We start from the raw sequence: 12,079 nt of genomic DNA on the forward strand, positions 1-12,079 counted from the left end.
TACTGAAGTGATGCACTGTACAGTAGTAAGTAACATAAATATAAATGTAACATAAAAAAGTTACAAATATTTTACTAAATGTTGTAAAAAATGACTCGAAAAAACATGTTTTTGTAAGGTTTTGAGCTAAATGTGGAAAGATGTTGATGTTAATTTCAGCACGTTTCCCTTTACAAACGGCGCCCCATAGTGTAGCCTTAATGTGGTCAGACTTTTTAATTGGTTGCTTCTAAATACACTTTTATTGTAGCTGTTTTACTTGCAAATGTGTGTGAAATGCTCACGTTTACATCATTTAACACATGGGCACACAGTAATCAAATTACTCAATGATTCGGTCCAGCACTATAATAGATATAGAATGACTAAAAACAGAAAGGAAGCTGTTTATCAAGAACCCAAAAACACAAGAACAGCTTTAACAGATGAGTCAGCTATCTGGGCTACGATGATGTTAAATCATTTTTTATTGCACAGAAGATTAGAGATGATCTGCCAACACAGTCTCATTCCTAACTTATCAGAGAACCTCTGTGATCACATTTTGGACACATCTGGAACCGACAGCAAACAAATTCTTTACAATTTGTTTTACATTGCTCGCATTTATCACTGTGATCACAAACTACAAAAGGTAACTGTTGAGGAAATTTTAAATAAACTGCAAACACCCGGTAAGCATCTTTTTGAAGCAGAGTTTATTATACACACTGCATGTGGAGAGAGCGCTCTGGTCACAAACCAGAATGGTCTCTAAAGATGGGCGCTGCCTTACATATGACCCGGCCAAACTCATGGACAAAGGAAACTCCTCAGCACATCACGTAGCTCTATACCTCCCAGTTCAGCTCATCCTCGAACCCTTCCCCCCAAAGGAGAATTACGACCAACCGGCACCTCCCTTATGCGGTGCCTATATGCCTGTAACCCACATACAATGACCCCACTGTGAAGGTGTGATAAACATAAGGCCCACTTGAGATAACATCCTACATGCATATAACTATGTGACAAAGTGATACTATTATTACCAATGTAAAATACATATTACTACATAGAATAAAGAAATCTTCCATCACAAAACTATTTCCACATCAGCTACACCAACAGAGAGCTGACAGACAGATAGTCCAAGAGGATTTAATGATACCATCAAAATTATTAGTTTAGCCTTTAGTTATAGAACATAATTCACATGCAGACATCACAATTATAGAATTTAATAAATCCAGAGCTACAAACGTAGAGAAATGTTCTTTTTTAAAAACCTTAAAGTTATGAAATATTACAGTGATCTATAAATACAGTCAGGTCAGTTCAGCTCCATTAGTTTCTGTGACGCCAAAATTATCAGCTGTTAGCAGAGGAATGTTTTTAACTGTACACTTCCTCATGCCTGAGTGTGTCACGCTACATGTGGGTCTGAGTGTGAACATTAACTTGGTTATTACAACTTTATTCTTCTCTGTTCTTTCTGTTTTTAAATACGTGCTTCTGTTTTTCATCAACAAATAGGAGTCCTTGTTAAAGTGGTTCAGATCTTCACACCTGAACATTTCGCTGAGTTTTTTATACATACACCGGATCCCAAATTATTATACAAATTGTGTTTATTTAAGTTTCATAAAGATTAAATAAGTTGTTTTTCAATTAAACTCAAGGATGGAATTGTGGTGTTAGAAACAGTTGGAAGTCACGCACACAAAGAGACACACATTCTGTGGCCACACACACACACACACACACACACACACACACACACACACACACACACACATTCTCACATGCATACACACTGTGGTGGTGGTGATCTTTGGATCACTGAAATCAAATCACAATGATGAAGGTTTCTGCCGGGCAAATACATCAGATTAAGAGAGCAGCTGCTAAAAGGCCATTAAAAAGCAGCAAACACATATTTTAAGTTGCAGGTGCCTCTGCAGCCCCGCAAACGTCAAGCTGTAGGATCCTCCAGAGACTTGCAGTTGTGCATAAACCTTCTATTCGGCCACCCCTAACCAATGCTCACAAGCAGAAATGGTTGCAGTTCTGGGCCCCAGAACTACATGAAGACTAATTTTCAAACAGTCCTCTTCACTGATGAGTGCCGTGCAACCCTGGATGGTCCAGATGGATGCAGTGGTGGATGCAGTGGTGGATGGTTGGTGGACGGCCATGATGTCCCAACAAGGCTGCGTCGTCAGCAGGGAGATGGTGGAGTCATGCTTTGGGCCAGAATCACGGGAAAAGTGCTGATCGGCCCCTTTAGGGTCCCTGAAAGTGTGAAAATGACCTCTGCAAAGTATGACTGACCACTTTCTTCAATGGTACAAAAAGAAAAACAGTGCTGTCCGCAACAAAATCATCTTCATGCAAAACGATGCACCATCTCAAGCTGCAAGGAATACCTCTGCATCATTGGCTGCTATCGGCATAAAAGGAGAGAAACTCATGGTGTGGCCCCCATTCTCCCCTAACCTCAATCCTATTGAGAACCTTTGGAGCATTCAAGCAAGCAAAACAGGTGGGAGGCAGTTCACATCCAAACAGCAGCTCTGGGAGGCTATTCTATTCGAAAATTATGTTGACTGTCATTTGAATCACTATTTAGGAAAATCAGAGAAAAATACCATTTGCATAATAATTTGGAATGCAGTGTAAAGACTAATAATCAGTACTGATTAGTTTTTATTTTTTGTTTATTTGTGCTTCTGATTGCATTTCCTATTGTGATTGAATGCAACATAGATCTTAACCTTTACATAAAGGACTCAACTGACTCAAATAACATCAAGTGAGCCTTTGAAAACTGTTCAAAAGGAAGAAATGTAAAAGCATTTTACAAAAAATCTGAAGACGTGGGACGTCAAAATGGAGAGAAAGGCAAGAGACCACACCTTGTCCAACTATCATTGATTAAAAGCTTAAAATGCTAAACAAGAAAACTCAGACTCAAATCCACTGATTCATCCAAAAAGAGAAAGTACAAAGTAAACTCGACAGCGACACAAAGACATGGAAAAGTTGCCAAATACTTTTCTGCACATCATGCATGATGTAAGTCACATCGCTCTTGAATTTTCTTCTGTTGTTCATGTTTTTACTGAAACATTCTGCTTCTTTACTTCATCTTGTTTCAACAATAAAACCAGTACAAATTCAGTAAAACCTGAACGTCCACTTCTCAGCAACAAACTAATTTGTCTAATGGATGTGAAGTTTCATACAGATCCATTTAAACTGTTGTTCACAGTAACAAATGTTTCAGTGTAGAGTTACTGATAACCAGTGTCTTAAAAAAAGAGTGATCAAAGTTTGTCCTGAAGTAAGAGCTGAACATCTGGTTCAAACATCACAGAGCAGAAACAAACAGTCAAACTGTTAAAGGAGGAGACAAAAAAAACTTACAGTTTCTTCACACAGAGACACGAACAACAAGCTCCACACCTGGACATTAAACAGGGACACACAGGTGAGCTGCTTACAGGAAGGAGGTGGGACTCCGCCTGAAGCAGGACAGGTGGGAGGGGCTAAGCTCTGTGTGTGTTGATGCTGTAACATTTAAAAATATGTTGTCTGACTGCTCAGACTAAATCTAGTCAGAGTAAAGTTCGCATGCTGACGTGTGAGTACACGAAACCTTGTTGAAGCTGCAGGTGTGAACACACTAATCACAGATCGTCTCTAAAACACTGTTTACTTTGCTTGGAATATAAAAGCTTCAAATGTTCAGCATGTTTCTCTGGATTACTTAATATATTATCATGCTTTTTACAACTACACGAATGTACTATCGCTGTGTGATTTATTACTGTTACTGAAGGTCCCGTATAGTAAAGGGACCTCTGACTAATACGGCGGGGTCCCTGTCGGCTCGTAGCCAAAAAATAGCTTTACTTTGTTGTGTGGGTCAACTTTGCTTGCGAGAGACAGAGAGAGGCGTTGAAAGACTGCTCCAACGGAACTTATTGTTTCGGAGGAAAACACGAACACGGTGTACAGTCGAGTCTTAATAGCTTACTTACAACTGGGCTCGTCAGGCACTCTTCTTGGCTACAGTGGTTGTTATTATATTTACATACTACCAGCTCTTATTTTTGCTCGATGACAACTCGTACTTTTCCACCGTCCTTTTTCTCCCTCCTCTTGCTCACAGACACATAACGGGTATGGCAGTCCATTCTCAATGCAGCACAGACTACACTGTCCATGATGCCACATTCTTTAGAGCTATACCTGTAGCATTCTGCCTATTCGGTCTTTAAGTGATGACGTTTCAAATTCTGCTTCTGGGCCCAAAGTAGTCTGCATTGCAAATGCAAAGACATTTTTTAAAACGTATGTCAAAGTGTAACCGACATGAAACTCCCCTGGGACAACAGATGGAGCGCTGGTGTTGTGCAGGATGTAGGATCTAGTAAAGATGCAGGAGGAGAACTGTACCGGTGAGTTAACAGCATATCACTGCGTCACACACCAAGAGACGCTGTGTGGTAAAGTCCTAAAAATGGAGCATGTAATGATCACCGTGACGCAGGCTGTACATTTTATCTGAGCTAAAAGTTTAAATCACCGTCAATTTCAGTCTTTTATGTGGGAAATAGATTCAGAGTTTGCCGACATTCCTTATCATACAGACGTCCGCTGGCTGAGTTGGGGAAAAGTTCTCAACAGAGGTTTTGAGCTCAGCAAGGAAATCTGTCTGTTCATGGACATGGCATGTATGATGCGGCGAAGGCATTTCAAGTGAAGCTGTCACAAATGCACCAGTGCAACTTGCCTCACGTTCCCTGTTGCCAAGTAATGTTGAACAAAGTCGGCGCACTTTGCTCCGCTAACATCACTGTTTTATCCCTTGTTCTTCCTGTTTTGAAAAACCGTCTTTCTCACTGAACTGCTCACTAAACTAGAATTGTATTTGCTGGAAAGTGACAGAAATATAATCTCATAATAATTATTACAAGAGCAGGTTGGGATGCATAATTGATAACAGGAAAATACACTGCTCGGTTACGTCAAATCATCATCAATGAATGTGGTAAAACAGCATCTACAGCTTTATCATTTGAGATGAATTTTTCCACACGTCCACTCTTACCTCTTCCTCTTTGTCCTCCTCTCTCAATCCTTGTTAAATCTTACAGTGAATAAAAGACATGAACTGATCCACATCTGTTTATAACAATATTCAAACCCAGTCTGCAGCTGGACACTCACAGGTAACATCATTTTGACTTGCTGTCACCTTGATCTGCAGCTATACCGGAAAAAAACACTGAAGCCCAATTCCATCAGAATAGGAAGAGAAATCTTTAACAAACTAAAATAATAAATTGCATCATCTCCTCAGCTGGCGACTCGCAATATACCAGCAGACTAGTGGATCAATAGGTTCAAGTTAGCTATTCATTTCTAGTGGTTTTAAAATACACCATCTACTAGTTTTATACATGATTTAGAGAACAAATACAAATAAGCAGACACTTTATAAGTCACAGCAACGTCCCTGCACTATCAGAACAGTTTGAACTTTTGCTAAATTTCAGTTAAAGTGTGTTTTAAATTGGTGTCACTAATCTTCTTTCTGCCATAACAACTAAAGTCTTATTAGTCAATCAATGACTGAATGATTGTTTTTGACTACATCTTTTCTATTAAAAATAATGTTTGAGTTGTACAAGTTATTCTACAAATATTTAACCTAAATATAATATCTATGTTAAAGGATTCCTAGATCACCATATGACATGTAACGTTTACCTACAGTTGAAGTAGGTAAACGTTCCATGTTAAATTTAAATCAGGTATTTTTATCTCATAACAATGAGATATGGTGTAAGCTGTTGCTAACATATCAAAATGTCGTGTCGGAAACACTCTGGACTCGTCCGGGATTTGAACCCGGGCCCGCTTACACCCAAAGAGCTCGCAGATGTTTGGTTACTTTGTCACTATGCTGACTAACTGTCTTTGATTTGTTGGAAACGGTGATATTTAGCACAAAATCCAACAGGCTTTAAATCAGAAAGCTAATCTTTCACATACACCGTAATAATGAAATCACCGTCCTCCACTGCTTTATGTTGGCAGGTTCTAAGTAGAGAGAGTCTGACTAGACGTTGTTACTGGGAAGTGGAGTCGAGAGGGAGAGGGGTTAAAGTTGCAGTCACATACGAGAATGAAGAACATCAGTGTAGATTTGAAATGAATGCTAGAGGTGAAACACACCGTGGTGTAATAATCATTTATTACACACGGGCAATTCAGGATGTAATATAGATTCTAACTTGAAAGTTCCTCTTCGTAAGGTTAAGATTAGTGGTATAGGTTGTATCACAGAGTCTCCCGGCCTCCCCTTCCTACCTTGTACTCATACATGAGTAGTAATATGTATGTGCTTTTATCACCCCCCCCGCCACCACCACCCACCAGCTCTTTTGCACTATTGTATTGTAGAGATGCTATATGCTCCTCAGCCCCCGAGCTTTACAGGGTTTAGGCTGATCGTTTATTTTTCTCAGTGTATGTAATGACAGGGAAAGTCTTATAGCTACCAGAGGGGTTGAAAACAGGAGGTTAAATCCTTACCCTCCAAAACTTCGAAGAGCGCACGACATGGTTTAAGGACTCCCCTTTTTATACAGGGGAGCAACTGGAGTGGTTTGCACTGTCTGTTTAGCCAGGTTGATGACGCCATCAAGAGGGACAGACACAACACTGCATACGAGGGTATTAGAAAACGCCTTGTTTTTGACAATTTAGTGTCAAAAACAAGGTGTTTTCTAATATTCCTATAGAGGATGCAGCGCAACTGTGGGACCTCGCAGAGGGTCTGCTAATCCAGACCCTGCCGACTCCTTCCCCCACTCCACAAGGCTGCACTGCAGACCCAACTGGATCAGACCTGTCAGAGGAAACAGTAATCAACATTAAACTCGCAACCCTCCACCTGCTGGAGATTGTGCTGAATGAGTATCAACAAGAGATAACGGGGATGTCCAAAACCATGGGCTGCATCTTCCTGAAGATGCATTTGTAGGCCGATTACATCACAGCCAGGTGACGAAGGCTGTCCAAAACTGTAGACTCCTCCAAATGCAGCTGACAAATGTGTCCTTTATTCAAATGCATCTGAGAACAGGTGAGTCTTCAACCTGGATTTAAATAAACTGAGTGTTTTAGCTGATCTGAGGCTTTCTGGGAGTTTGTTCCAGATATATGGAGCATAAAAGCTGAATGCAGCTTCTCCATGTCTGGTTTTGACTCTGGGAACTGATTAAAAAAACCGGATCCAGATGACCTGAGGGATCTGGAAGGTTCATACTGGGTCAGGAGGTCACTGATGTATTTTGATCCTAAACCATTCAGAGCTTTATAAGATAAGATACCTTTATTAGTCCCACAAGGGGAAATTTCAGAACTTTAAAGTCTATCCTCTGACGAACAGGCAGCCAGTGTAAAGACCTCAGAGCTGGACTGATGTGGTCCACTTTTTTGGACTCGAGCAGCAGAGTTCTGAATGAATATTGGGTGTGGGGGGAGATTACCATTTTATGACTAAGGATGTTGTTAGAAGCAGTTGGAAGTCACGCACACAAAGAGACACACATTCTCACACACTCACACACACACACACACACACACACACATTCTCACATGCATACACATGTTTACACATACACACTCATAGTGCCTTGTCTTAGAACCATTTGGGTGGGAGGTGCTTTTGCTGTGATGTGTATTGTGTGAACTGTTTTGGGAGATTTGAGATCGGCCTGTAGTTGTTCATTTGTGTCATGTCAAGATTGTCCTTTTTCAGTATAGGTTTAATTACAGTTTTTAGTTGTTCTAAAAACACACCTGACATTAAAGAAATGTTGACGATCTGTAACAGGTCTGATTCCAAAGTCTTTGAGACCTTTTTGGAAAAAACTTGTTGGCAGGACATCTAAACAGCAAGAGGAGGAGTTCAGTTGACCAAAGATCTCCTCCAGGTCTTTGCTGTTAATAGGTTTAAACTGTTTCATGGTGTTTAAACTGTTTTTTGGTGGACACAGTACATATCCTGGATCTGCTGTTGATGTACCAATTGCTTGTCTAATCTTTTTGATTTTTTCTGTGAAGAATTTGGCAAAGTCATTGCAGGCCATGGTCGAATGAAGTTCAGCTGCGACTGGCACAGGAGGGTTTGTTAGCCTGTCAACTGTAGAAAATAAGACCCGAGCATTATGGCTGTTTTTAGTGATGATGTCAGAGAAGTAGGACCTCCTTGCACTCCTCAGTTGTAAATTATAATTGTGAAGTTTCTCTTTATAGATGTCATAGTGAACCTGGAGGTTTGTTTTTCTCCATCTGCGCTCAGCTTTCCTACACTCTCTTTTTTCATTTTTCACCAGTGTGGAGTTTCTCCATGGAGACTTTTTCCTTCCAGAGATAACCTTCACCTTAATGGGAGCAATAGTGTCCATTACATTTAACATGTTAGCATTGAAGCTATTGACGAGCTCATTGACTGACCCTCTGGACAGGTCAGAGGTTAATGGGAAGACCTGGTTAAAAATCTCACTACCGTTTTCAGTTATACACCGTTTTGTGATCACTGCTGTTGATATATTTGTGTGGGCTGAAATTTTACTTTCAAAGAAAACACAGTAATGATCAGACACGCCCACATCAGACACAGTAACCTTTCAAATGCTCAGGCCCTTGGAGATCAGTAGGTCAAGAGTACGGATGGGTACCGGTATCCGGTGCCATGATGGCACCGGTTCTGACATAAACGGTAGTAACCAGACCGAAAAGCAGCGCACATTTCAGTGCTTTATTTCGGTGCTTTTTTTCCCTGAGATGTCATACACTTTGGATTCTAGCCAATCAGTTTACCTTTGCAAGCGTAGTAAGCAGGCCCAGGTACGTAAGTTCTTTTAGAGCAGAGCTACAGATTAAAAATGCCCAAGGCAAAGCGGTCAAAAGTCTGGCTGTACTTCACAGCAAAAGATGTAAACATATCAGATTGTAGCGGGAAAATGATTCTGTGAACCTTTCTGCAGATCTTTAGGAGTGCTCATCATTACATTGCATACTTCTCATTGCTCCTGTTCACTGTATTATTCCATTCTGTTCTATTCTGGTACATTGTATTAATGCATTACAGCACATACTGTTCAATTAGCAGCACTTCAGTTTTAAAATTAATAGCATAGAGTATGCAACATCATGTCAACTACATCATTAACAGATAATATTTTAAATTCTCAGTATCTCTCTTACACATGCAAACTCACACACACAAAAGCTATGTCCCAATTCATAGGCCGCACATTTTGGAAGACCCGGCCTTCGTGGTCTGCGTGGGCCGGCTCCTTCGAAGACCGAGAAGGCCTTCTGGTTGCATACTCTATGCTGATGCAAGCTCAGCAGCCTGCAACAAGTGCTTTAAGGTGATACTTAATACTCTGCCCCATTCATGAGAATATCATCAGGTAAACCAGAGACAGGCTCTAATGTTTTATTCTCCATAGCAATAATACTGACAATTAATTCGCGACTGTTACTCTTGAACATTGGTGAAAGCAAGAATGTCTGCCAAACTTATGCTAACGATTAAAACCACCTAAAGCTGCAAATAACACAGTAATATCAGCACTAAAGAAAAAGTCTAATCAATCATCAAAGAAACCAAAAAAGTGGCAGCAGTGTTTTTACATTACTTACCATTTGCAGTGGAAGAATACACTGACGGAATAAAACATGGGAGCCTTGTTTTCCTTACATGGCTAAACAAACACAAGATGAAGTCCCACCCAAATAAAGTCAGTCATTAACTAGACAACAAAAGTTTAACTAACAGGTGATGGTATGGTATGCAAAGAAGAAAAGCGCAACTGCAAGATCAGTAACAATGATTACAGAGAAAAAAAACTGTAGACTAAAACACACATTTATCCAGTTTTCTGTCAATGACTTCTGTCTATTTAAGTTTAATGAACTCGGCAGAGACGCCATCAGATTCACAAAGCCAAAGTCCAGCATAGAGCGGCTGAGTGAATGTGGTCTGGACTCTGTGGAGGAGAGTCATGGTTTCAGAGACGCTGTAGAAAGACAGAATACCTGCTCTGTGATCCAGGTACACTCCTACTCTGGAGGACCGAGGACCTGAGAGGACAGTTTGGATTTTGTTGTACCAAAATTCATATTTGTTGATATAACACTTCAGTGACCACGATTTTTGATTGAATCCAAAAAAACACAAGTCTGATTTTCCTACTCTTCGGATATTCTTATATGTGACTGCTACTTCAACTCCTTTTCCTCTCCACTCCACCTCCCAGTAATAACGTCCAGTCAGACTCTCTTTACTCAGGATCTGAAGCCATCCAGTAAATCTGTCTGGATGATCAGAATAGGATTGTTCTTCTTTGGTATACATAGCTTTTCTGTTCCCCTCAGATAATAACAGATGTGTGTTTGCTGTGTTTGGATCCAGTGTGATTTCTTGTGAATATTTTAAGAATCCAGCTCTGGTCTTTGGCTCTGCTGGTGACAGTAAAACATCCACTTCAGTGACTGTCAGTGAGATGTTTGTCCATTCCTCTCTCAGAATGTCCTGTAGTTTATCTCTGGTCTCTGACACAGCTGCTGTCACATCCTCAAAGTAGCTCAGAGGACGAATATTGATGCTGGATGAGTGTGTAGACTCACTGAGTGCTGACAGTGAGGGGTAGTTGTGTAGAAACTGGTTGTGATCCTCTGTGTGTGAGAGCTGCTCCAGCTCGCCGTCTTTCCTCTTCAGCTCAGCGATCTCCTGCTCCAGCTTCTCCTGAAGCTCTTTGACTCGACTCACTTCAGTTTCCTGCTGGGATCTGACCTGCTGCTTCACATCAGAGCTTCTTTTCTGGAGGAGACGGATCAGCTCAGTGAACATCTTCTCACTGTCCTCCACTGCTTTATCAGCAGAGCCATTGATGGCCTCCACCTCCTGTTGAAGCAGCTTCACATCTTTCTCTCGCTCCTGGATTCTCTGCTGGATGTTTAGTCGTCTCACCTCGAGCTCCTTCTGCTTCTCAGTCCTTTCTGCTGCAGCTGGGACTGTTTCATGGCCTTTATGTTCATCCAATGTGCAGAGATAACTGATACTCTGCTGATCAGTACGACAGAAAATCTTCATCACCTCATCACGACGAGAGCAGATGTTCTCCTGGAGCTTCTTGGAGGGGGCCACCAGCTTGTGTTTCTTTAATGGAGCTGCATCACAGTGAGGTTGGAGGTGTTTCTCACAGTAAGAGGCTGGACAAGATAAACAGGACTTGATGGCTTTCAGCTTCCTCCCAGTGCAGACATCACAGGCCACATCTTCAGGTCCAGCATAGCAGAGATCAGCTTGAGCAGCTTGGAGTCCAGTCTTCTTCAGCTGCTCCACTAAAGCTGCTAACATGGTGCTTTTTTCTAGGACAGGCCTCGGTGTGAACGTCTTCCTGCACTGAGGGCAGCTGTGGATTCCCTTCCTGTCCTCTTCATCAAAGTGAGATTTAATACAGTTCCTGCAGTAGCTGTGTCCACAGGTTGTAGTCACCGGATCCTTCAGTAGATCCAAACAGATCGAACAACAAAAGGTTTCTCGATCCAGCTGAACTCCTTTTTCTGCCATTTCTCTGTGCCAGTAACAGTGACGGTTTCAGTTTCTGTTTTGTAGAAATGAAACTAGCCTGAGGTCTGAACTTAATGTGTGTCTGCAGTGAATGGAGCCTGTCAGCCCTTAGATATATATCTATATACGTAAGAGGAGAGAATGAGGAAATGCATGCACAAAGAGTAGTTTCTATGTTTAGAAGAGGAAGGAGTGGTCAGGTTGTGAGTGATTCCAGGAATAGGAGCCCTTTAAAGTAGACACTGTGTTTTATACCCTTTTCTGTACAGAGCATAATTAACAGAGTTTTTGTGTGTGTGTGGGGGGGGGGGGGGGGGGGGGGGGGGGGTCAATTTTTCTTGGAGTCTCTCTTTTGAAACAACTCCTTTTTCATTTTTACATTTTTTTTGTTTTGTTTTGTAATCAGCTGTGTTTCAAATGATTTTTGGACAT

At 41.2% G+C, this 12,079-nt stretch overlaps 2 protein-coding genes across 3 annotated transcripts in view; both read right to left on the reverse strand.

Moving 5' to 3' along the window:
• Nucleotides 1-12,079, reverse strand: part of LOC101467896 (NLR family CARD domain-containing protein 3) — a 36,048-nt gene that overhangs the window by 18,874 nt on the left and 5,095 nt on the right. The window contains exon 1 of one of the 2 annotated variants that reach the window (XM_076880832.1): nucleotides 3,409-3,971. The exons of the other annotated variant lie outside the window; for it this stretch is intronic. The gene's annotated coding sequence lies outside the window, so the exon portion shown is untranslated. Of the gene's footprint in view, nucleotides 1-3,408; nucleotides 3,972-12,079 lie in introns of those variants that run through there. 2 annotated transcript variants of the gene reach the window in all.
• Nucleotides 9,503-11,651, reverse strand: LOC106676951 (tripartite motif-containing protein 16). Its single transcript, XM_014414536.4, has one exon. It carries the CDS (start codon nucleotides 11,645-11,647, stop codon nucleotides 9,971-9,973), a length of 1,677 nt encoding a protein of 558 aa, XP_014270022.3. The 5' UTR covers nucleotides 11,648-11,651; the 3' UTR covers nucleotides 9,503-9,970.

The sequence above is a fragment of the Maylandia zebra genome, linkage group LG3 (assembly GCF_041146795.1).
Source record: "Maylandia zebra isolate NMK-2024a linkage group LG3, Mzebra_GT3a, whole genome shotgun sequence".
Taxonomy (NCBI): domain Eukaryota; kingdom Metazoa; phylum Chordata; class Actinopteri; order Cichliformes; family Cichlidae; genus Maylandia; species Maylandia zebra.

Coding starts and splice junctions, on each gene's coding strand:
- LOC106676951 (XM_014414536.4), bottom strand. CDS start 11,647: ATGGCAGAAAAAGGAGTTCAGCTGGATCGAGAAACCTTTTGTTGTTCG.